This window comes from Protopterus annectens, chromosome 1.part0 (assembly GCF_019279795.1).
Source record: "Protopterus annectens isolate FY-2018-M chromosome 1.part0, PAN1.0, whole genome shotgun sequence".
Taxonomy (NCBI): domain Eukaryota; kingdom Metazoa; phylum Chordata; order Ceratodontiformes; family Protopteridae; genus Protopterus; species Protopterus annectens.
In genome coordinates, this window is record NC_056725.1 from 384073625 (window position 1) to 384101110 (window position 27486).

The 27486-nt window shown below is 38.2% G+C and overlaps 1 protein-coding gene across 1 annotated transcript in view; it reads right to left on the reverse strand.

Annotated features, from left to right (window-relative positions):
• Nucleotides 1-27486, reverse strand: part of TTC7A (tetratricopeptide repeat domain 7A) — a 2391665-nt gene that overhangs the window by 1659023 nt on the left and 705156 nt on the right. Inside the window, exon 10 of the mRNA XM_044060227.1 lies at nt 15885-15968. Within this exon, the coding sequence (XP_043916162.1) occupies nt 15885-15968 (84 nt within the window). The remainder of the gene's footprint in view (nt 1-15884; nt 15969-27486) is intronic.

Genomic DNA, 27486 nt, shown 5'->3' on the forward strand with positions numbered 1-27486 from the left:
TAGGAACGGAAACCAAATCTGTCGAGGCCAATAAGGGGCAATGAGAATCAACTTGGCTCTCAAGGCGGTTGCTTTCTGAATTAGCTGAGGTATCAGCGGAAAAGGAAGAAAAGCATAAAGAAGTCCCTGGGGCCAATCTTGGGTTAGAGTGTCTCTGGGGGGATGGCCTGGAAGGGGGAAGAGAGAGAAGAAGTCTGGGCATTTGCTGTTTTGAGGTGTAGCGAAAAGGTCGCAGCAAGGAAGGCCCCACTTCTGAAAAATCTCTTCCGTCACTGACTGTTTGAGAGACCACTCGTGAGGCATGAGAATAGCTCTGCTCAATCTGTCCGCTATGATGTTGGATTTCCCGGGGATGTGCATTGCTATCAGAAACCGGTGAGAGGAGATTGCCCATTGCCAAAGTCTGAGAGCCTCTCGGCACAGTGGATAGGACTTGGTTCCGCCCAGTTTGTTTATGTACCACACTACGGACATATTGTCCGTTTGGACTGCAATAGTTTCCAGGGGAAGAAAGTCGTTGAGGGCTTGCAACGTTAAAAGCACTGCTCTCATCTCCAGAACATTTATGTGCAGATGGTACTCGAAAGGTTGCCAAGTGCCATGGACCATTCTGCCCTGATAATGCCCCCCCCACCCAATCAGGGAGGCGTCCGATGTAACTGTGGCAACCGGGGCAAGAGGAACAAATGGTCTGCCTTGATGGATTTGAGGGGACGATATCCACCAAGTCAGATGTCTTTTGCAAGTTGGAGTTACTATGATCTCGTGACGCATGGGAAGTTGTTGAAAGGACCATTGGGTGAATAGCATCCATTGTAGCAGCCGCATGTAAAAGCGGGCGAGGGGAAGAAGTGTTATGGCGGCTGCCATAAGACCCAGTACTTTCAGAGCAAATCTGGCCTGAATTTTGTTGCTGAATAGAATCACTTGGACGTGTCTTTGAATGTCCAAGATCCTTTGGTCTGTCAACCTTGCAGAAAGTTGCGGTGTCCAAATTTGCCTATAAAAGTAATATATTGACAAGGCGACAAGGCAGATTTTTCGAAATTTATAAAAATTCCTAGCCCTCTGCAAGTGTGAATGGTGTAATTTCTGGCTTGGAGAAGCTGATGCCTGGTGGTGGCAGTGAGAAGCCAGTCGTCTAGATATGGAAACACCTGGAATCCTTGACGTCTCAGGTGAGCCGTAACCACTGCCATGCATTTGGTGAACACTCTGGGGGCTGTAGTGAGTCCAAAGGGCAGGGCTCTGAATTGGAAGTGACTGGTCCCCAGCCGAAAGCGGAGAAATCTTCTGGAGCGTCTGTGAATTTTTATGTGATAGTACGCATCCTGAAGATCTATCGAGCACATCCAATTGTCCTTGCCCAGAAAGGGCAGAATGGACTGAAGCGTGACCATCCAGAATCTTGATTTCTTTACAAACTTGTTGAGTTTGCTCAGATCTAATATTGGTCTCTAGTCCCCTGTCTTTTTTGGAACTAAAAAGAACCTTGAGTAGATTCCGGATCCTATTTGGTCCGCCTGGACTGGCTGGATGGCTCTTTTTACTAGCAGTTTTGATATTTCTAGTACTGCTAGTTCCCTTAGACTGGGTGGAACGTCTGGAAGGGTTCCCTATTGTTGAATTGGGGTTTGAATAAAGGGAATTTTGTAACCCTCGGATATAATTGACTGTACCCATTTGTCTTGAGAAAGGGAAAGCCAGGCTATTGGGTACAGCGATAATTTTCCCCCGACTGCCTCTGAAGGCGGACAATCGGGCAACATCTCAGGGATGCTGGAAGGGTTTATCAGAAAGAGGCTCTCTGCTACCCTGATTCTGCGGACCCCCTCTGCCCCTAGGGTGGCATCTATTATTGTTACCCCCTCTGCCTCTGGGGGTAAACTGACTTCGTGCATCAGTCGTGACTCCTTGAGATTTGCAAAACCACATTTTCCCTCCCTTCTGTCCTTTGGGGTAAGGTCTAGAAGGGGTGGAGAAACGGACTCCTATGGCAGAAAGAGTCTTGCCATCTTATTCGCATCTAGTCAAAGTGTCTTTCACTTGAGGACCAAACAAGGTCGAGCCATCAAAAGGGGAGTTTGTGAAAGACGCCTTGAAGGGGTCTGCAAAATTACAAAGCCGCATCCAGGACTGACGCCTTAAAGCCACTCCTGTGCCTGCGGCCCTACTCGCTCCATCGGCTGCATAAGAAATGAGCCGCATGGAGGAGTTAGCAATGGAGTTAAGGATTCCTAGCTGTGAGCTAATCTTATCCTGAGACCCAGCAGCTGACGGATCCTGTAAAACTTCTCCCAACTCTTTAAGAACATCTCTTTGAAGGCAGGTGAAGTGGCATAAGTAGTTCAGCGATCTCATGGCAAAAGTCGCTGAAGAAAAAATCTGCTTACCGTACCTGTCCATAGTCCTAGAATCCTTATTAGGAGGATGAACAGGTACTGAAGGATCAGCTAATTCCTTCTTGGTGGCAGCAGCCACCACCATGGCATCAACTGGGACACCTTTTGTTAAGTATTGTCTATCTTGTGGGGCTGTAATAAATTTTGAAGGTCTCCTGGGGGTAGGTTCCACCGAATCCGGAGCCATCCACGCCTTCTGAGCCACTACTTCCATGAGAGGGTCGAAAGGAGGAGACACCCAGGAGGTGGAGGGTCGAGATCCGAACGCCTCCAGGTATACTGACTTGTCCTCGGAGGGATTAAGGGAGGGCCAGTTCCCCCTCTTTTTAAGGATTTCAAGGATGTCTGAAAATGAGACATCCTCAGAGGAGGACCTTGGGGACCCCTCCGACTAATCCAAGTCAGTATCTGATGTAGTAGACTCAGGGGAGTCTAAATGTTTCCTCTTACATGTCCTCTTACGGGGGGGTTCTCCTGATGGATCAGGAGAAGCCTCGGAAGAGGAAGATATTCCAAATGGGGAAACCTGAGGCATTGGATCTCTGGGTCCGGGAGCAAGAGAGTGGGAAGAGATGTCAGCAGGCACTGTAGTGGGAGGAGCTGATGGAACTGTCCGTTGACTAAGCCCAGAGGCTAGTACACTCCTCATCACCTTGAAGGCTCCCCCATCAGAGAGACCAGAAGGTTCCCGCTCCGAAGAGATAGGAACCCCAGGCCTCACTGAGAGGGAAGGCTCCGAGTCAGATGTCGGGGCCGAGCTCACCAACGCCGAAGCTCCGAGAGGGAGAACGGGGTCGGACAAGGGTCCAATGCCACTCGCCCCCTCGGAGCCGACGAGAGAGACTAGACGCCCGGATCCCTCCAATGAAGGTCTCAAGGAGGAAATCAGAGCTGAGGACGACGGAGCCGAAAGGGGTGGTATCGGCTCCAAAGTCACAACGGTACCGGTTCCGAGGACCTCCGGCTCCGAGCTCTGTAAGAGAGTCAAAGGAGGAATGTTCGGTGGATGTGATATAGCTACCGTCTGTTGAGATGGGCTATGGAGTATTTGGGCCAATGCCTGAGACTTTAATAGTCTACTCACCACTCTCTCAAGGTCGTGATCAGATAGCCTGGATGACCGAGAAGATCGGCTCCGATGGCTCTGCTCCGAGAGCAAGGGTGATCTCGGAGCCGAATGAATAGATTCCACAGAAGGGGATCGAGATCTCTTTTTCGAGATCAATGGAGCCATCGGAGCCGAAGATACGTCGGCTCCAACCGGAGCCGACACTGAGTGTCTAGACTTGACAGTATCGGTGCCGGATGGAGCCGATACTGATACTGGTATAGAAAGATCGGCTCCAGCCGGAGCCGATCTCGAACCTGGTGAGGAAGAACCTGAAGCCGACGGCTTGGAAGCCTGAGCCGAAGGCTTAACAGGTTTTGAGGGCTTCCCCGGTGCCGACTTAGTCGGGGAGCTCTCGGGTTTTAATAAGCCCCTTAAAATGAGCTTATTTTTTCGTTCCTGCAGGACTCTTGGGCTGAAAGCATGACAGATAGCACAAGAGTCCTGCAGGTGCGAAGGTCCCAGGCAATAAACACAAGAAGTGTGACCGTCTGTCAGAGACATCTTCTGACAGCACGAGTCACACTTCTTGAAGCCGGAGACCTTAGTGTCCTTCGACATAACTGTGTCGATGAAACACTGGAAACACACTCGCACACAAAACACACTCAGTCCAACAATTTAATTAAATTAAATTAAACTAACAGGGATAACAGGCAGTCACACACAAAAAATTCCCTGACAGGAAAAAATTTAGGGAGGGGAAGGCCTAAGGCCTAACTAGGGGTAAGGGAATATTTACTTAAAGAAGGGAACACTGACAGGAATAGGGTTAACGTGAGTCGGTAATTAACAAAAAATAATATTTATATGTAAAAAGTTAAAGGGGGTAGACAAAAGTCTCTGAAAAGTTCACTTACCTAGAGCTGGTAAAAGAAGGCACCTCATTAGCAAAGCGGCAAACGAGATCTGGGTAATCTCCGCCTTGTATCATGGGATATAGGGTTGCCTCGAGCTGGTAAAATTAGCTCTCGAGCTTAGCAAGTGCCGAGTCGGAGCCGAGGATCGGCTCCGAACCCATCCAGCAAGAATGAAGGCGAGATTGACAACTTAACATCATATAATTACATCATAATACGATTAGGGGACCCTCTTCCTTGATGGGTCTTATGAATGGATTTGTTCTTTCCCCATGTCATTGTTTGGCACTTTCTGGTTGACTTACTTTCAGGATAAGCTCTCTTGGTGCCAGCACATGCTGTGACATCACCTCAAAACTATATAAATACTTCTAACACATAAGCATGTTGATACGTTTCCAACAACAGCAAACAAACTTCTGGACTTCAAAAAATAACTATACATAATTGATACCATTTCTGCTAGCAAATAACATACCCACAGGGAACTCCAACAACTAAAGACTGTTTCTCAATACACAGAAGGATGATACAAGGTTATCTGTAAACAACCAAAGAAGGCATCTTTATAGATCAACAGATAAAATTAAAGGCCATCTTTTATATCTAACATAAAACATCACCATCCTTGATGAGGCTAGTCATTGGACTGAATCTCCTGAACTAAGCCACTAGGGGGAGAAGGAGCTAGAAGTCAAACCAAGGCAAAGAAAACTGATTCCTGAATATCAAAGGAAACATAGTAATATATGTAAATGTGTGTATGGGGTACATTTTCTTTCCTGTATAAGCTGAGGTTTTCATTAGGTACACCAGCTTCTTCCCACATCCCAAAGTTGTGACATCAAGTAAACTGGTGATCTTCTAAATAGCCATAGGTGTGTATGTGTGTGGATGGGTGCATGTGTCTCCAGTAATGGTCTGATGTTCCACTAAGAACTCATTCTCTGCCTTCTGTTCATAGTTTGCTGTGATAGGTTTAATCTTCACAAAACCTTGAACTGTATAAATTAGGTATCAGAGAATGAATAAATGAATGAATGTATATAACAAGTATCTGAGGAATCTATGTCCCATTATGTCAAAAGAACAGCTTACACAGGAGTTGTTTCTAATATGCTTGGTGAGAGACTTGTTTTATTCAGTCAGGGGCTTGTAAAAGATATCCATATTTTTGGTGAGCAAATCAGAACAGTTAGGAAGACTCCTGGACTCCAAAATAGCACTCTTGGTGATCTGCTCAAATTTAGTTGGGGTGACCAATGGTTTCCTTGTGTTTTTACATAGAGTTGGGCATTTCTAAGGTGAGGGGAGAGAAGCCCAAGGCCAGCCCAAATTGGAGCTTATAACCTTCAAGGTCTTTCCTGCCACTGTACCCACTAATATAGCATTCTGCAGTGTTTGCAGTTGTAAAGCCAGACCATTCAAATGCTTTCTCAGTTTTTTTGAAAGTGTTTATTTACAGGGGCAAAGGAAAGCTACTTTCTTTCAACAAAATACAGGAATTAACCGAAACAAAAATCCAGCCCATTCACAACAGTCTTTCTAGAGGTCAGTTGTAATATTTCTTCATACAGGGTTTTTCACAGCAAAACAAAATTTACAGTTACCAGAGCTTTCAACAGGCTTTATCACACAAGTAAGGGTAAGTCTTACTTGTTTCTCAGTAGCTTCTTTCTCTGATTGAACTTTATGGACACCTTCCAGAAAGCTTGCTGTTGCTCCCTGGAGACTCCTCTTTAGTACTCTTTGGTACCCTCTCTTTACCCTGAGGTCAGGGATCACATTTTGTCCATTGTTAGTCGTCACTGTCTACCTTTAGCTGCACCTGCTCCTCACTGTTTTCTATAAAGACTTTTCACTTTCAGTTCCGGCCCAGTGGCTCAGAAAGATAACGCCTTTACTGCAAACCAGATGGCCTGTGTTTGACTAGTGTCATAGGCACTGCTTGAGACCTAGTGGAGGAGGATTGGAGTGAGCAGCCCATGTCGGTTCATACAGCTGGGGGGGGTGAGAGGTAGCCTAGGCTCACTGCAGATGCAGCATTAAGAGCCCTTTTCTACTAGTGGTATACCGCTTGTTCAGGAAGCTGCACTTATGCAGAAAGATGCATACCCTCCTGAAGGCAGCAGCTGCAGAGCTTGCAATGGTGCCACAGGGTGGTGGGAGTTAGGACATATTCACCAGCTATGGGATGGTGCTGGACCAGTGCCCTTGATCATCTCACTCATCTTGGAAATGAGTTGGGCAGAGCATGGTGGGGGCTAAGGCAGATCAAGTAAACCCACTGAACAAGGATGGGAGCTGGTAGCAGCTGATGGCCACTCTGATGATAGGAGGTACTGCCAGCCATGCCAGGAGAAGTATAAAATATGCCAGCACAGCTAGCTGGAATTTCATAAAGAATTATATGTTATTTATGTATCAAAACTGGTTTGTACAGATGCTAGATTAAAATGTATTTTAAAGTTGCTTGTGTTAAAATGTGTCAACAGTGTTTCCTCTGGACAGAAAATAAATGTATATGCAGTATTTTAACTGTTTAAATGTATACATTGTAACAGCATATACTGGAAGAGAAGAGGTTAATCTACCTGACTTTGAAAAAAATATTCTTGAAATTAAATTGCTTTATGGGTTAAGCCATAAAGATGTCATCCCACAGTTTTGAAGGGAGCCAGAGACACAATGTCTGTGCTAGAGAATAGCTTGTAGCTTCTGTAGAAAGAGTGGAATGGTTTTAATTTTTTATGGCTTCCAGATGCTGGAAAAGATCTTAGAAAAGCTCCAGATATGTATAGTAGCACATAGGTGCTAAACCCTAGCAGCTTCTAGTGTTGGTAATATTGTGAGAACCAGATGTATGTGATGTCATTCTATACAGAAATAATGTTTTAATATTACAGGAGACTGCAGTCTCAGGGACAGCCTGTTCTTGAAAACCTGACTAGAAAGATCCTCACCCACATCATCTTGCCTTGCGGTAGTAAAGTAACTTAATTAGGGAACAATAATTATTTTAGTCAATCAGGAATAGATAGTGAGATTAGCTAAATACTCTTTTTTTTTCTGCATCTGTGTGAAACCTTCCATTGGTGTTATTTTTAATATTTCCTGTCGCTGAAACTCTGGTGTTTACTGTAAACAGATATTTAGTATTTTCATGTTCTTTTATTATTTATTATTAATATATATTTAAACTGTTCATTGTGTTGTGTCCTTTGTAGAAAATATATAAGCTTTGAGAATATTTACATATATTTATTTGGTGATAACTGTGGCCACTCCTAGTGCCTTGCTGTTTGGTCAGTTTTGTCATTTGTATTAATATTAATATTAAGCAGGTATTCTGTGTCAGCCTTTCCCAGGTGTGTGTGTGTGTGTGTGTGTGTGTGTGTGTGTGTGTGTGTATGTGTGTGAAAATTAAACCTCAAAGAATGTGTGTGCGTCAGCTACCTAGAGCAGGGACACGCAGCACTGGTTTCACAGAGAGGGTGCTGGTGGACTTGGTTTGGACACCCGGCTGAGTCTCTAACCCTACAGCTGTGTCACTGGGGAGTCTTATTGGGGACCTGGAGGGAGAAAGTGTTCCCTGTGTGCTCTTAAGAGAAATTGTGCTTGATGCAGAGAAGACTGCATCTGGAAATACTGAGTGTATCCATTTTTATTTCAAGTGAACATCCTTCTCCAGTGTCAGTGTTGAGGATTCAAGCTCCTTGATTATTGGCCTAGAGTGGGGATGTGACAGCCAGCAGCAAGGAAGTAAATAAAAACAGACTTGCCACTTTCAGGCTTGCCTGGCAGCTCTTTATTTCTTTCCATCATAATATGCTCTAAGGAAACGACAAGTACAGCCCCACAATGAGAGTGTGTGTTCCGGACTCAGCAGTCACTATGTCACAATACACACACACACACACACACACACACACACACACACACACACACACACACACGCATTAGGTTAAGTAATGATATTGCCTTTGGTTGCTGCTAATAAAATACTTAGTCTTATATTATATTGCAGCTCCCCCAAACAACAGTAACAGGCTGATGTTAAAGAATATAAACAGATAGGCATCCATATCTCTCCCCTATGTGTCACTAAGGTTTTATCAGATAAAATGGTCTTAATAATCTTAAAAGCTACACATTAACAGAGTACTGCTCCTAGTATTAATATAACTACAGTCAATCAGTTTAATCTGTTATGAGCAGATAAAGCAAAAGAAATGCTGCAAAGCTCCATACTTTTAGTATAATACAAAGAAGCAAGATGCAGTTAAAGCCAAAGGGCACAGTATGCACAGTTATTAAGAACACCTTACTCAAGCAACATGTTTTGTTATGAACTGCTACTTTTTACAATATGAAATAAAAAGTTATTGTTAATTAAAAATTGCATTTGATTTTGGTTTGTGCAACATGTATGGTAAACAGAAATATCATCATCTTAACTGCTTGACTGAACAGTGGTCACATAAGTTGTACTGGATCTAGCACATTTGCAATAACTGAATATTTTGGGTAAAACACTTATTTTGATATTTTTAAGATATAATGTGTCAAGTAGGAACCACAAAATTAAAAAATAAGTGTCAGTATGGCCTCTATCTACAGACAATGGCATGTGGATTAGCTCTGTACTAAAACCTTGTACTATTAAAAGAGAGAGTGAGAGTATGTGGTGTGTGTGTGTGTGTGTGTGTGTGTGTGTGTGTGTGTGAGAGAGAGAGAGACAGAGAGACTCTACTGCCACCTATCGGCCAAATGTCATTGTGATACACTTAAACATTCTACAAAAATAAAGAATGCCCTTTATAAAAATGACAGTAAAATATCAACAAAAGGGTGCAAGTCCCAGTTGGTGCTCACCTTGAATTTAATTTTGGGGCTTAATGTTTGGAAATAATCCCCTTTTTCATACTTATGTGCAACACCTTGTTAATGCAGATCTCAGCAGTCCAAAAACAACTAAATGCACAAGAGCTGAGCAAATAATCTACCATTGCTTAGTACTGTGCTTTAATAAATAAATAAAACACACTGAAACCGATGCATCCAATTCTTCTCCAGCATTCTGGCTTTACTTATCTTATATACTTCGTCCAAAGACTTCATAAAAGAGCTGGAGTCTTTGGAAGAAAGCAATGATGTGACCACTTAGTTTTTAAGAATAAAAATAACAACTGACAATCAGTCAAATATGTTTATTGATTTGACTCTACATGTGCTTATAAATGCAACAACGACATAGCCAGTGAGAAAATTCTATTCATGTTTCATACTGTTTTTTTTGCTGCTGTTTACTGAATATATATCACCAAAAATATTTTCTTGATGTTACTTCTAATGTAGAAATCACAAACTTTCAGTATACAAAAACAATTTTATAAAAAAAGTGTAGTATTATGCAAGCAAACTTCTTCTAAAAGTACCGTGTAGCAAGTCAGGATTTCTACAAGTGAATTTCAAATTAAATAATACCCATATTAAACAGTCAAAGTGTCTGATATTTTCTCATTGAGCATACAGGAAATGCCTGTTTCTAATGTTGAATAATGGTGTTGAATTAGTAAAGTAGCTATGCATCTTACACTTAATCTTGTTTTCAGTGTTTAGTGTGTTTGTGTGTGCATATGCGTGTATACACACATGTATATACGGATCTACTGCACTTACTTGAAAGCCCACATCACCTACTTTCACTTTACCGAGATAAATACACCGACAAACCAGAAGACCGACATCTGAAACACCAACTTCCGACTTGAGGTAAGTAACCACTTGGCCATCCCAAAAAAAAACAAATGTAAACCCACCCATGTGGGGGGCTTCAACCCCATACCCACCTATGTGGGGGGCTTTGCCCCCCCCCCCCCTAACTAAATATACCAACTTCGAGATCACAGTACCATGGAGGTAAGTGGCAAAGTTCAACAGGATGGCCAAGAGGTTACTTACCTCGAGTGGAATGTCAGTATTCCGGATTTCAATCTTCTGGTTTGTCGGTGTATTCATCTCAGTAAAGCGAAAGTTGGTGATGATGGCATTCGGGTAAGTGAAGTAGACCCATATACAGAGAAAGAGAGAGACAGTCATACACATATAGGACTACTTACCTTAAAATGTAGAATGGCAGCTTATCAGATTTGCCACTACAAGTTTTTCAGTGAACTTCTGAACAGCTGTACAAAAGCAAAATAACTTAGGCACTGGACAACAGTATCAAAAGTCATATGTCATGCCATACCCTTTATGCCTTTGTCTGTAACAAGTTTGACCTTATTTACACAATTTCATTTAGAACACTTGTGTTAACTAAATAAACCTTTGTCATACAACCGCAAACAAATGACCTATCTGTCAGGAACTAAAATAAAAATAAAAAGAACTTTCATGGATAAAGCTGGGCCTAACGTACTTCAGCCAAAGTATGTTTAGTAGAGAAAAAACAGACAAGGGATTACTAAAAGGTTTTCTAAATTAAATATACCAAATGGGATTGTCCAGACCAAGCTTTCATTTAGAACCATGTCATGTTGTCAGCCTGTGAAGACCCTCCACTGGACCAGTATTCAAGAAGCCTCAATCCTCACTACTGGCAACAGTGGGGGGACGTTCACTGAGAGGATGACAAGTACACAGACAGTATTTCCACACACAGCTCTCTGCATCAAATGCAATTTCCCTTAAGAGCACACATAAACCACAGTCAGTCCAGGGCTGGTTTCTCCCTCTTCCTCCAGATCCCCAGTAAGACTCCCCACTGACATAGCTATTGAGTTGAGGTCCCAGCTGAGTGACCAAGCCAAGACCTTCAGAACCCTTTCTGTCTAACCGGTGCTTCATGTACCTGCCCAAGTAGGTGACACACACACTACTTGAGGTTTGATACACACACACACACACACACACACACACACACACACACACGCACTCACGCACGCGCGCACACACACACACACACACACACGCACACACACACACACACACACACACGCACACACACGCACGCACACACACACACGCACATACACACACCTGGGAAAGGCTGGCACAGGTTTACCAGCTATGCCCCTTCTGCCCAGACTATAAGGTAGTTTCCACTGCCACCAGTCACTCCTTATCAGCTACTTTAAGGCTGTTAACAAAGGGTGTCCAACTTTACTGTGTAATATTAATATTAATACAAATGGTAGTTTGACTAAGAGCAAGGCTATTAGGAGTAGCCCACACAGTGGCACCAAATAAATATGCAAATACCCTCAAAACTTAAATATCTCTACACAGATCAGCCACAATGAAAGATTTAAATATACTTAATAATAAATAATAAAAGAACAAGACAATACTAAATATACATTCCCAGTGACATCAGAGTTCAAAACCACAGGAAATATTTAAAATAACATTGCATTACAGGCTCACACAATTAAAGAAAAACATCTAAACTAAACGTCACTATATTCCTGACTGAAACTAAGAGAATTATACTATTCCCTAGTAACTTACTTAATCAGAGCAAGGCAGATGTGGTGAGTGGATCTTGTTGTTGTCAGGTCCAAAACATAATTTAGAATGCTCTGTCTCACTAAGAGACTTCTCAAATGAATATCTAAAATATTATTGCTGGGATAGTTTGCAGGAATGACATCATTTCTGGTCATCTGACTTCTAGACAGCAGGCCAAAACCCCCATTGCTAGAAGCTGGCAGCATTTAGCATCTACCTGTAAAAATATACAGACAAGGGCTTTTGCTCAGATCTTTGGCAGATGCTGGAAGTCATAAAACAATTGCATTTCTTCGTGCTTCAAAAGTAGCAATTTGTTCACTCCAACGACAGTACAAAAAGCTTCCTAGTACAGATTTTGTGTCTCTAGCTGTTTTGAAAACTTGAGAGAGAGCCTCTTTATTGTGTAGCCTATAAAGTAATTTAATTTCAGATATTTTTTTCTAAAGTTTGCTGATTATCCTTACAGTTTCTGCTGTTAAGCATATACATTTAAACAGTTACAATAGTGCAGGTACATTTCTGTTCTCTTCCAGTAGGGCACACTGTGGTTACAGTTCAAACACAGCACTCTACAAATACCTTTTCAACACAAACTTTTGAACAAAGCAGTTTGATATACATGACATACAGTTCTAATACATTTATAACAAAAGCATCTTGTATAAATCATTTCGATATTCAACAACGACATATAATTATTTACAACATTCCAGCTAGCTGTGTTGGCAGTATCTCCTTTTGTCACACAGCCTATGATTAGACTCTATACCATCTGATTTCTTAAGCCAATAAAACTAAAATGTTATAAATAAGTTTAAGTAAAAATATCCATGTTGTTGCATTATGCATTTTTCAGGATGCAAGAACTGACCATGTCTTTATAATTTATCAAATTGTATATATATATATATATATATATATATATACTGTTCTTAACTGCTCTAGCAGTCATTTTACTCAAATAAGGAGCAGTCATTTTACTCAAATAAGGAGTCAGGTTCATTATTCAAGAATTGACACCACACTGATTATATTTCTAAACTCTTTACAAATTAACATGTTAACACTAAATACATTTGCAGATAGTGTGGCTCTCAAATGCCGCTACTGTTTTGTCAGTTGCGTTATTAAAACTGACAGTTATTAAAATGTAAGAAAAATCAATATTCAATAAATTATTTTATTTCTGGCAAGCTGCTATGTCATTTGATAATGCTTACATCTGTTTGTTAGTACAAAGGAATGCTTTCACTATTAAACATATAATACACTTTTTTATTCATATTTAGGTTTATCTATGTTCAGTTAACATCCTGCCTGTATCTTATTTGCTGGTAGGTTTTCCTGAATTTAATTATATTCCTCACAGTAAAGTAGCTAATTATTGCATTAGCCTGTTAGGTCAGGTATTATATGTGACAGGTCAAAAACTAAAGGTATTTACAACAAAACTTGATGATTCATAACAAGGCAACTTTGGCATCACCTACTTAGCTATGTTGCAGGTAACCTTGGATTCATATAGAGTATCTCGTAAACAACAAATGATATCAGTACTGTCTGGAGTGCCATGTATCTTTTTTTAAGCTTCAAAATTACAAACCAACTCCTTCACAGTGAAAAGACTAGTGAATCTTAATGAAGACAACTGGGTTAAGCAAGAAAGTCAGCAGAAGTGTATTAGAAGTTAGTGTTGTCTGGCAAATCTAACAGAAATTTTCCACTAGGTTACTCAGATGACTGGCAATGCACTCACAACAGATGCGTTATTACTGGATATTCAGAACATTTCTGATAGTTCTATGACCGAACAGTTAGTAAACTGAATAACCTACAGGCTAAGGACATACACAGATGTGAAGACATTTGCTGGGACAAGAAAGAAAAGATGGAAACTCTGCTGTTGAATAATGGCTATAGGAAGTCACAACAGTATTCCCAAATGGGATAACTAAGATATTTAGAAACAGCGCGCAGCTTATCAGAGTTAAGAAAACAATACAAGTTAATATACTGCGCTGAGGCTCTGTGCTTTAAGCATCTCCAAAGAAATGTCTAAAAGCCAGCACAGCAGTCTGTTTCCTTCCATCTGCAGGATTGTTGTATTCCCTTCTTTCTTCACAAATGTCAAGAGTATTGAGTCACAAATGGCTTTCAAAGACAATCTGCCTTCAGCAAGAAGTTGGCTGAAAAGCAAATATGGACCTTGATTAATGTGTACAAAAGTTCAGCACTGACTGCTGGAACTTTAACAAAAACATTGTTTTTTAAATGCATTCCTTTGATAACTTTACATAACAACAAAAAATTGCTAGGCAATATGAGTTATATGTGTATATCTCTTTGGGTTACTACAAGTGTTCAGATATGTTAAGTTAAGCTCTGTTGCTGAGGTCAGTAAGAATGTGACCCCCTCCCTGTTGCAAGTACTGTTTGTGGATAGCTATATATTCAGTATTCTCTCTTCCAAACAGCATTACTTTAACTGTCCTGGACATTGAGTGCAGATTACATTACAGCAACAAAACCTTCATTAACTTCTTCAATCTAAACTGCCACAAAACAACAAAAAAAAGAGAGAGAGAGAAAAAAAAAACACCCACATGCTCGGGCTTGGACACACACACACACACACACACACACACACACACACACACATGCGCGCACACACACACATACACACATACACACACACACATACAGCTCTTTAATGTCTTTCTTTAAAAAGGTATGGAATAATAGTTTCTACTGGAATTGCAAGAAAAGTCTTGTACATATTCACTGAAACTATTCAGGCACATAAATGTGGAAACACTGTGAACAATGCAAAACAAGTTTCAGTTATATTTGACTTCAACATTCCTGAGTTCCATCACCTCATAAGTAAATACATTACAGGCTTTCTTTGGCTTCAGTATAAATGAAAATTTGCCATATCTGGTTTAGAAACAGCACTGCAAAGTTTGCAAAACCTAGCTGTAAGGATATTGAAACAGCTCATCAAAGGCTGTACAGAAAGTGTCTTGAGAAAAGGATATGACAGACTGTATTAATATTTGCATTAACTGCCGCTGACAACAGCTTTCTGGGAAACAATTCAAATGATCTAATCTTTCACATGAAAGCTTTTTTCAAATAACAATCAGCTAATAAAGCGATAATTCAGTGCAAAATGTCCGAAATCCTCATGTAGATATTTATTTCCTCTCCCAGGGGTAATTATAATGAGGGGCCTGGGAGAACAACCACTCCATTATCCTCTAATCCCCCAAATTTACACATCCCTTAAAGGACAATGAGCCCAAAGTGGTTTTATTCCTACACGTAGCTCTGAAACTTTCAAAAGTTAAATATTACACTGGCTTTCAGGAAATTATAGCTTGATTTTGTTTATGCTTGCTGCTTAATCAGTATTTAGTGCATTAGAGGAAAGTCAATTTAGTTGGTGTACAGGATTAATGCTCCTTTGATTAGCAGCTGAGCTGACCACTGGAGATGGTGGGTTGTACAGGAGAAGTAACACAGCATCACCAAGTCTCCTCATTTCAGGGTGAGGTTGTGGAGGAGCATGCCTGGGGTGTAGGGTCTTCAGAGCTAACCAGAGACCACACAGAAGGGCAATGTAGTCCTAAGGGGGTATATCATTTGCAGTCTTCAGAGCTGACCAGAGACCACACAGAAGGGCAATGTAGTCCTAACGGGGTATATCATTTGCAGAAGTGACACACTCTCACTGATGTCACTGCACAACAAACCCTGGATTGTGGTACTTACTAGGAATGAATCATAGCATAGGGGTAAGAAAAGAAAAGAAACCTTAATGAATAATGGCTCTTTTTAGTCAGTTCCTACCTCCAGTGAAGGAAACTGAGGGAAGGGCTGATATTCACAAGGCAGTGGGACAGAAAAAAAAAAAAAGAAATACAAAAACACTCAAAGCAGTTACACTGCACAAAACAAAAGATTAAAAAAATTGTAGCTTGGTTCATATCTTACCTTTCCTCCTGCCACCATAGAAAGTGCTAACTGATACCATAAGTGAAATTCATCAAATGTAAACTTTGTCGCTCTCTCTAAGCACTGAAAAACAAGTAGTTTCAGAATAAACGTATTACATGAACATGATTTGCTATACAAAACAAAAATGTGATACATGTTTGATTACACTGCAAATTCTAGAGCACTTTTAAAAGCAAATGTATATTGAACATCAATATACAACAGTAGCTGTACTTACAAGCTAAACTACTGGGAAGAACTTAATAATGTATACTGATATAACAGCAGAGACAAACAACAAACAGTCATTGCACTTTCACTGGAAGTGGAATTCAATGATAGATCACATAGAACAAGTAGAAGGGGTTCTCAATATTGAAACAGCAACTGACATAAGCAACAACTGGCCAATGCTTTCTGCAAGCTTTCACTAAAAGTGGAGTTCTTTCACATATTGCATAATACAACTACACAAGGAGTTCTCAATTAAGTAACTGCAGTTATGTTCTGCTGAGAGTTTTATGAGCCACATCTAGTATGCCATGGTAGCCTGTTACTAATTAGGCCCTTGGACTTCACAATGCACGGTTCATACCTCTCAACTGTCCCTGATTTTGACTCAAATTTTGGCTTTGTCCCTCTTAATCCCTCCTAAAACTAGTGACTTTTGGAGGAAAGGTGGTGAATTACACTTAATAAATAATGACAATAATTAAGAGTTAGAGACTTCTTTTACTTCAGAAAATGTGTATTAATTCATATGCTCTGATTCTGTCAATGTTTCAAGTTAATAGCACTAATATTTTAAAAGTGTCCCTGATTTTTTCGTGACTTGTCCCCGATTGGTTGAGAGGTCTGGCATTGTTCTGCACGGATTTTTTGTACAGTTTGGTGATTTATAGATATATATGTATGGGTGTATGAGCCACATGTAGTGAGCCATGGTAGCCTGTTACTAATTAGGCCCTAGGACATCACACTATACTGTTCTGCAAGGATTATTGTACAGTTTGGTGATTTATAGATGTATGTACTAGTTTATGAGCCACATGTAGTGAGCCATGGTAGCCTGTTACTAATTAGGCCCTTGGACATCACATTACGCTGTTCTGCAAGGATTTTTGTACAGTTTGGTGATTTATAGATGTATGTACTGGTGTATGAGCCACATGTAGTGAACCATGGTAGCCTGTTACTAATTAGGCCCTTGGACATCGCAATGCACTGTTCTGCAAGGCTTTTTGTACAGTTTGGTGATTTATAGATGTATGTACTGGTATAATTGGAATAATGTGAGCATGATAAAGCTACTCCACTTCACATTGTTCAGACTGCTGATCCAAGTAAGTACTCTTGTGCAGTGTGTATGTGCATGAATGTGCAAATGCATGTCTATCTGCATGAATGTGCATGAGAATGTATGTGTTAACATATCTATATGCATGATTGTATGAGTGTGGGTGCATCTGTGTCTGTTTGATACCAAATGCCTGGTGTGTGTGTATGTTTCTATTTGTCTATCTACCTATTTATGGATATACATCTATGTATGTATGTATGTATGTATGTATATATATATATATATATATATATATATATATATACACACACACACACACACACACACACACACACACACACACACACACACACACATTATAAATACATGTGCTACAACAATGAACAATTTGGTGGCATTCACATTTCAGCAGTTATGACTGAGTAATTCTTACATATGGATTTATTTTATTTTATTTTTTATTTCTAATGAGGTAGAACACTAAACCAAATGAACCACATACAGTTTTAGCCCAAGGAAGACAATACAAGCATAAGAATATAATAGAATATAGGCATAACCAAGATGAAATCTTACTTGCAAATATCAGTATGTTTAGGTGTTTATTTATAGTTGCAGATATAAAAAATGTGTATTTGAAACCAACTTCTTAATGGTCTCTCTGTGATTATATAAATTATGCAAAAATTAAGTCTTACAGCAACACTCTGCTAAACATGATGTATACGCTATGAACATACTTCTCAAATGTACAGATTTTCGCAGAATGTCCAGATTTTTGCCTCATATTTTTGGTCCATTCTTCATAAAATTTGAGTCTCTTTGACAAATCACTGGGGTCATCTAAGGATTAAAATCACAAAATAATGGCATGCATCTGAGTTTCAGACTTCATGTCCTTCAGGAAATACATGCTAATGCAAATCCTGTTTATTCTAGCAATGTTCTAAGTGTATAAGAGCAAGATTTAAAATGGGTCCCTATTTTTGGCCCTTCTCCCCCATTATGTCAGGTTTTGTCCATATTTCTTGCACTAAGAGGCTGAGAGGTATGACTATGAATATTAAGTATGACAGGAGGAGAGAAGAAGGGAAAGACTCAGAGTGCAGACGTAACACTTGGTGTATATAAGTGGGTTGTGAAAAGGCAGACAGGGAGGGGGATTACTTCACCTATCATTTCTTGTACTGATTTATGTTTCTCAGGAAAGAAAGTTGTCTAGCAGGAAATGGGTTTGTGGTGATTGATTATGTGATGCCACTTTGGTGGGAGCACTTACAGCCAATTTCTTTCACTAGAAGCTATTTCTGCTGTGCGTGGAAACCCAGGAAGAAGGAAACAGATCTGTTAGGGCAGGGATTTCCAAATAACAGGAGCCAAGGTAAAGAAGCTGATACTTACTTTATGAAAAGTGTTCCTTTTTGGTCAGCAAAAGGCATGGAAAGGGACTGGCATGTTAGATTGCAACTGGGTGTTCTTTTGGTCAATTTGCTAGCCAAGTATAAGGAGGAGTATGAGTTTCAGAGGAACAGAAACTAAAAGCATGCATCTCTGTTTTTTTGGTAGCTATTTTGCTTTTCCCAGTAATGTGCAGTGGTGTTCTCTTTGATAGGCTATGATTATGAATCTACAAATGATGTTGGTGCTTTGAAGAGATGTTAGGTTGTTCTTTGAGGCACTGGCAATGATTGGCAGTCTATATTCAAGCTGGGCTAGCAGGATAGCCAATGGCCATTTTACTTTCTGGGGATAGGAATGGGATTTACCAAAACAACAGTCAGCTAATCTTTAATTTGATTTTGGAAGGTGAATGTTTGCTATACCCAGATTCCTAAATATTTAAAGAAAGGGGTGGTTTCAATTGCTCAGGTATGGTTCAGTCTTATGAGATGGCTGTAAGACTTTGTCTTGTTCCAAAATTATAGATTTTTGGGTGGGGGTAGATTTAGGATGAGACTGTCATAAGTGATACAATCAGAAACTTGAGAGAGGATTTCTAGTTTTTTGATGGTGGAAGGGGATGAAAAGGACCTGTTGATGGACAATGTCAGTGGCATATATGATTTTGAGTTATCAAAATCTGCTAATTGATTATTTAAATACCAGGAAATAGTAGAGTGATAAAGCTGAGCCCTGGGGAATAACTTAAGCTAGTGGGGAGAAATGGTGAATCTTATCTCACCTCTGAATAATCTGTTGGCTAGGAAGTCTTTGAATCAGGTCAGGACATCAGGGTTATTCCCTGCATTAAGAAGATCAAAACTTTGTCCAGTTAGACAGAGAACTATATATATATATATATATATATATATATATATATATATATATATATATACACACACACATAAAAAAGGCAGTTTAAATTACAAAAAAAAAATCCAGTTGTATATTTGGGTAGTAAAAATATGAAGGAGAAGGAAAGTAGTTTGATAGAGAAATACTGTATGTGAAATATGGACAGATGTAAAAAATGTCAAGGGGAAGGGAAAGAAAAGAAGTAATATGGAGGAGATGATGGGAAAAAAACAATATGATGGTAAAATGAAGTTACTGAAAAATTACAGCAGATGACATTTATAAAGACAGAAGGGAAGTGTATAATGTGGTCATGGAGAAAAATCATTTGAAATATCAAGAGAATGATCATAAGGATCTTATAAGAATGAGTCAAGCTCTTCCAGTTTGTTTTTAATATTTTCTACAATAACTAGTGCTGTTTTGATTGATGTGTTCACTTTTTGGGTTTAGCCTGTTTGTAAAGTTTAGGAATTTGGAGAGCAGATGGTTGGAGGTTTGTACTAGGGTGTGGGTATGATTACATTAGACTTGTGGAATGGGATGGATGTTTAAGAGTAGGTGATATTTAAGAAGGTTAATAGTCATTACAATGGTATAGGACACAATTAAGACAGATTAAAATACCAGAGAAGAAGTTACACATTATGCAAGTTTGATACGAGTTTCACTAAATTATGTTTGCATTTTGATAAACAATTCATGTTATAACCACAACTAGCAAGAAAAACTGAAGCAACACAGGAAAATGTTGCTACTGATAATAGAGCTACGATCACAGAAAATAAAGGGCCTATATTAGAAAGTCGACCGCTTACTTACCCAAATGCCTAAATGTCGACCCGTCTTCATCGAACTGCGAAAACATCAATTGTCCAGAAGAATGAAAGCAGAAACGTCGAATTGTCATGGTTGGCCTTCTGCGGTATAGCTCTGTAAGGTAAGTGTGCGATAGTTACGGACCTTAGGGTTAGGGTGTGGGTTAAGGTAAGTGCATAGATGGCAATGTATGTTAGATTTAGTATGGGGTTTTGTTAAGTGTATGTGTGTGGATTATTTAGTTTGGATTTAGCTTTTTAAGATAAGTGTGCAATAGTTACAGACCTTAGGGTTAGGGTGCGGGTTAAGTGCATACATGGTGTTATATGTAAGATTTAGTGTAGAGTTAGAAGTAGGGTTTAGTTTAGGGTTAGAAGTAGGGTTTTGGTTACTGTATGTATGTGGTTTATTTAGTTTGTTTATGTAAGTAGTATGTAGCGGGCGGTGGGGTGAGACAAGTATGAGAGTTCAACTTTTTAAATTTCACGGTTTAGAGCGTTCAGTGTTTATGCTGTTCGATGACGATGGGTCGACGTTTAGGTATTCGATGAAGTAAGCAGTCAACTTTATAATATAGACCCAAAATAACAAATGTAATGTCCATTTCTGCATGTCCTCCCCGTGGTCGTATGACGTTTAAAGACATGCAGGTAGGTGCGTGCGTGAATGGGTGTGCCTTCTTTGAAGGTTGAGCATCAGACTGGCAAATCGGCACCATAAAATCCACTGCCAATCATTAGCGGACCAGAGTTCCGCTGTGGCAACCCCTAACCGGGGAAAGCCGAAAGAATGTCCATTTTTCTAATAACATAACAACAAATGTTAAACACTTTAGAAACATTCCACTAACAAGAAAAAGTTCACTGTAGAAATACTGCAGTCACAAACTGCAAGAACTGAAAGAAAAGTTACCTAGATAACTGCATATCAGATTGTCAGGATTCCATCTGTTGCTATGGTATCAAAAAGCACTATCTTTACCATCTCTGCAGTATAGCTGTTTATCTGAGCAACATTTTATGAATCCCAGCCTTAGAAGTGGAATACAACAAAACAGGGCAAAGACGCAAACTCAATTTTTTTTTTTTGTGGAAAAGAAGGACATTTGATAAGTAACTATGACAAAAGAAAATGTTACATTTGTACGGAAATGGGATATGATAAAAATGTGAATTGAAATGTTATAAATATAACAAAATTGGACATTTATGAATGGACTGCAAAAATGAAAACATGAGTAAGGAAAAAGAAAAAGAGAAGAAAATGAACAGAAAAAAAGAAATTTTAGAAGTAGTAGAAACAGAAAGAAATTAGATGAGAAAAAATAATAAAGAGGACATAGAAGAATAAGTGAAGAAGAAGACATGATTTGGGAGGTAGTAAAATAAAAAAAAAACAATTATATTGGTAAAATGGTAAAACACAGAAAAATTAAATTTAACAGGATAAGTATAAAAGAAAAAAAGAAAGGAAATGGATGGAAAAGAATATATACAGTCGATGATTGGTGGTTGGTATAATGGCTAAGGTGTCTGACTCATAGGCATAAGGTACATATGTGTTTGATTCTCACATTTGGGAGAAAAACTGTCTAGGCTTAAAAGGGCTTATTAAGGAAGTTATCTTTTTAGCTATGAAATTGTAAAACCATGAATCGGAGGAAAAAGGACAATTAAAATTTTAGAGTGTTTTCTGTAAATGTGAATAGTATTAAGAGTACAGTAGGAAGAATAGGGATTTTGAAGTGGTATAATACATTTAATGTAGATGTAATTATATTAGAAGATGCAAGATTTTTAACAAATGAAGAAATATTAAAAACAGAGAAAGTATGGGGAGTAGTGAGAATTCTTTTTTCTCTCCTCCTTATTGGCTATGACTCTTTTCCAGTAAACTTGTATCTAATACTGTAAATTTAAACGTATGCCCTGGATTTTCATTTGTATGTTTAAATAGAGCATTAGTTCCTAATAAAACTTGGTGTTTTATTAGTTAATTTTTATTTATGTTTCTGGTGTGTAGTGCCATATATACAATATTTTTTTTTAAAAAAGAAGGTAGTGGAAACAAACAGAGAAGGAAAAAGGTCAACAGCAAATGAAAATAAAGAGTTGGTAAAGGAGAGTTCTTTAAATGAGCTAAGTAAAGTATTAGGACAAGTAAATATAGATTTGGCTGCAGGACCAGATGGAATAGGGTATGAAATGTACAAATATTTAAGAAATTAAAAAAAAAAAATCAAAGATTTTGAACAAATAAAGGTTTTATTGTATAAAAAATTAAGCAGTAGAATACTTAAATTCATATGGAAAAAGGAATATAGAAGACAATAAAATAAAATAAAAATAAATAAATAAAGTCAGGGATGTCCAATGAGTTATATACTCTTTGCATTAGTTACAAATGTGATAGTATATGAAACTCTAAAATGAAGGAGGAGGTGTATATAACACCTGAAGGGGTTAAGAATTTCAGTTCTGTTAACATATGCAGATAACGTTATAATACCTGCAAAAAGCAAAATTTGGATAAAAGAAGTAATAATTTGCACAAATTAGTGTCTAGAGGTGACAGGGATAGTTTTAAATAAAGAGAAAATAAAGGTTTAGGTGATGTAGTAAAGATGTGGGTATATAATTTACCATGGATAAAATTTCTGTGTTAGGTATAAAATTTGGGAATAAAGATGCAAGTAGAATTCAGTGGAAAAAATAGAAAAAATAAAACAAACCTGCCTTTTCTGAAGAACATATAAACATTCAGAAAAAGGGTTTATTAGATAAATTTAGTACGGATGGGAAAATACCATACTTAGCAAGTGCATTTATTTTGCCAAAAGTACTTGAAAATGAATTACTGCAGATCTATTTTTTTCATTTATATGGGGTTCTAGATTAAACACAGTAAAAAGAGGAATTTTGTATTAAACACAGTAAAAAGAGGAATTTTGTATGTAAATAAAGAGAAAGGAAGTTTAGGGTTAATTAATGCAGTGGTATATACTGCTTCATTAAATTTGTACAAAGTGGTAAAGTGGATAAATGAAAAAAATTAGATATTAGTAGTAGAATTGTATAAATTTAAGTATGATAAATTTGGGTGTATGGTAAGAAAGACTACAAGAGAAAAAGAGTATATAAACGAAGAAGTAAAATATTACAAAGAAAAAATATTTTTGTGAAAAATAAAAATTAATGATATAGAAAAAAGATAGAAAAGTATGGTATAAGAATTTAATGATAAACATTACTAGGTAAAACCATGGGAAATCTGACAGATAAAAAAATTAAAGATATACAAATAAGAAGCAAATGGTGTAATCAGAGAGTAGACTGTCAAGATTTTTTTGTGGAGAATGGTAATAGATAAATTGCCAGTAAAAGGAAATATGCCATATAAAAAGAAAAGTGATAGAATATGTTTATATTGTCAAGAAGAAGAAACTACGGAACATCTGTTCTTGAAATGTAAAAGAGTAAAAAGTTATGGGGAAACTATGTAGAGAAGATTTTTTGAAGACAGAAAAGAAATAGATAAAATAAACATGGATATGATTAAATATAGATATTATAACAATAGAAGTAAAGAATACATTAAAATAATACATAAAAAAGTTATTTTATGTCATATGGGTTATATAGAATGAAAGAATAAATATGTTTAATGGTAAATTAATTTTAGCAACAATATTAAGTAAAATCAGATGCTGGTTATGGAAAAACGAGTTAGGGTCGAATAGGGATGAAAATTTAGTATGACTGTAGAGGAAATTATGAACGTGTGTAAACAGATTTGTATAGCCATATATTTGTATATTTGTAAATATGAGTTTTTCTTATATAAAGGACCCTACTCTTTTCGATAGGTGCTATAGGATCGCATACATCCACCTGAACCACTAGATCAAGCAGATGGGACCTCAGTTTAATGTCTTATACTTCTTTCATATAATCTTGTACTATATTCTGTACCTACCCCTGATTATAAAACATTTTATATTATTCTTATAGCAGCTCATTGCAGCTTCTTTTTTCACTACAGTATTTAGCAAAGAATTTACTTTATCCTCCTTTCCCTTTACTAACAACTTCTATCTCAATTTATAACGTTTTTATTTTCTTTTTCCATAAATATCTTTTATGTTATTATCATAGCTTTTTTCTGGTTCCACTTTGACATTGTTGATTCACAACAAGCCAAAAATACTATGTCAAACACAGATGTTCAAAATACCATAAGGGTGAAAACTTGAACTGTATGCATTTTTTGCAGGGTCACCCTTCTTGTATCCTCCTAAATTTATATATACCAACACTATGGTTACACAAACATGAAAAAGGAAAAAATTTCCCAAAACAATAGAATCACTATTGATGCACACATATAAACTCCATTAACAGTGATTTCTTATGAAACAGTCACTGCCATTTTGATTCTTGTCATCCTGTGACTAAAGGACTCGACACTAGGTAAATATGAACTTAGTGAACTGTAGATGGACCTCTTCTGCTAATGTCTGCATTCTCCTTTCTCTGTTCCCTGCTATAACCTTCTCCAATATCACCAGTCTTTCATGCATTTCACTTAACAAATATCCACACTGACTTCAATTCTTATGAAAGACCCTCATATCATTATGATAGTTCCACAACTCTCAATTTTCCCTGAAATGATGTATTATATATCCGTTTGCAGACTTCTGTGACACCTTTTATTCCTTTTTCTGTTATTATTTCCTCTCTCCTTTGTCCAAATTCTCTCTACATAACCAAGTGATCTTAAAAGCCTGCTACCTTCTTCCCAAAATGTACTTCTATCACATTTCTATTTTGTATTAACCTTCCTATTAACAGAAGTATATTCTCTTACCTGTCCTACCTTTAACTGTTGTAATCTACATCTCTCTAAATGTTCTCTATCATATTGACCTCTATTTCATTCCTTCTAAAGTTTAAATTAAAACACCCTACCCAAGCAATATTTATATTAATTATAAAGTGTTTTAGTCTTCTCAATTATTTCTTTCCTTTCACTTGCTATTATTGCAGCATATTAACAAATCAAATGAAAACCGTCCTTCTCACTACTAAAATATACTTTCCTTGACACAAAATAAGTACATTTATGAACTTATATTTATTTTTAAGCAACACTACCACAACTGAGCATTTCTCTACTCATAATAACCATAGAACAGTACCCTCCGATATTGTTTCAAACAATTCTTTCACACTTTATTTCCAAACCTAATTACAACTAAGCATATAATATCCCATACTAAAACCTTGCACCATTATGGTACTATTATCTTCCCGGAGATTATTTAATGCTGTTAGCACTGAATGTTTGTATTTTTACTACTGGGACAGGGCTAGCCACCCATTAGTGTGAACACTGGCTCTAGATTATGGTCACTGTTGATGTGACACACCGACCACATGAGCAAAATTAGGAAAAAGGGAGTGATGGATGAATGGACCAAAACATATCAGCTATCACACAGACAGTGAACTGCTAATGGGTCTATATTAATCCATCGAATGACCACATTATCGAACAGCATTCCATTGGAAATGCCATTCATCACCCCCCCCACACCCCACACTAATTACATATGTACCAACTCCGAGATTGCACTGCAGTGGGGAAATGGTAAGTTTCCCGATCCCTACTATAATGCAATCTCAGTCAGAATGGTTCAACAAACAGCATTTCTGATGAAATACAGCAATGTGCCTGTAAAATGAATTAATAGGGACACACACTGAAGTTAGTAGAAGAGGAAATCCCAGAAGATGCCAACTAGAGTAGATTTCTTTTAAGATCAGCTGATTTCATGAATACACTCATCTTTAGGTTCCTTCATTTAATTTGGAAACAATCTCCTCTTAACTTTAGAGATTTAAAGCAGTTTTACAACTCACACACGCTTTACTAACATGTTTGCAGTGGGTCTCTATTAATTCATCGAATGGCCACATCGTCAAAAGGCATTTCATCTGAAATGCTGTTCATCAAACTGCTCTGATGAGATTACGTTACATTAATGATCAGGAAATTTGCCCTTTCCCCACTGTAGTGCAATCTCAGATTTGGTATATATAATCCGTGGGGAGGGGGTGGTCGATGAATGCATTTCCTGATGAAATGCCATTCAACAATATGTTTGATGGATTAATATAGACCTCTTCAGTGCAGCACATTTCTAAATCCTGCTGCCCTATCTAGGGTTACTCATGTTACCTGAAGGTGCACATCTCTGTGTCACCCATCAAACTAGGAAAGCAGTCTTTCTTTAGCTTTACTCTCGTCCACTAATAAAGCAATACCTGTGTGAGAAGAAACAAGAAAAATACAACAAAGATGAATTTAATAAATAATACACCTGCCTGCCTCACATGCACGAAAACTGATCCACAACATGAAGTGAAGAAGCTTTCCACAACAGAGTAAATACAGGAGAGTAATATACATCCACTGCAGAAGGCTTCAATCCAGATTAACAGATTAGTATATAGCTCTTATGTTTGCCTTTTGAAGCATTCTGCAGTGGACAGCTCTTGGAAGGAATACTGAGTAGTAAAAAGTAAACCTCCGCTGAGATCAGAACTGGAGAAGGCCAGAAAGACTGAATCATGATGTGCAGACATGCGAAATGAAGCCTGATTTATGCAATCATTTTCTAAGTAATAACACTTAGAGAAGGTCTGAAACAACAACTAGATGAGCATAATGGCAAAAGTTTTTAACCAAACACTAGAATTAGTTATGCCATTTGTGATACGGCCGTTGAATTTTTCATTTTGTAATAGTAAGTTAGTTGATTGATGTTGAAAGTAATTCAATAAGTCAGACACTAAGGATTTGTGCTTTGCAATCATCAGTCTCTCTATACATTGTTATAACAATTGATGTATAAGAAAAGGTCCACTTTTGGTATCATCTAGAACTGATGGTGTTGGTATTAAGTTGTCTGGCAGACAATACATTGCCAAGTTGCCTGGAACCATCCTCTTCTCATCATGCATCACACGTTTCTCAGGTTCATCTGTTACATCATTGAACTCAAGGAAGAAGAAATACTTTAGGAAGAGAGAAATCCAGACGGGACATACAACAAGTGAAGGATCAGGGGATGATGGTACATTACCAAAGATGGATCTTTGTTTTACAAATCCAGTAATA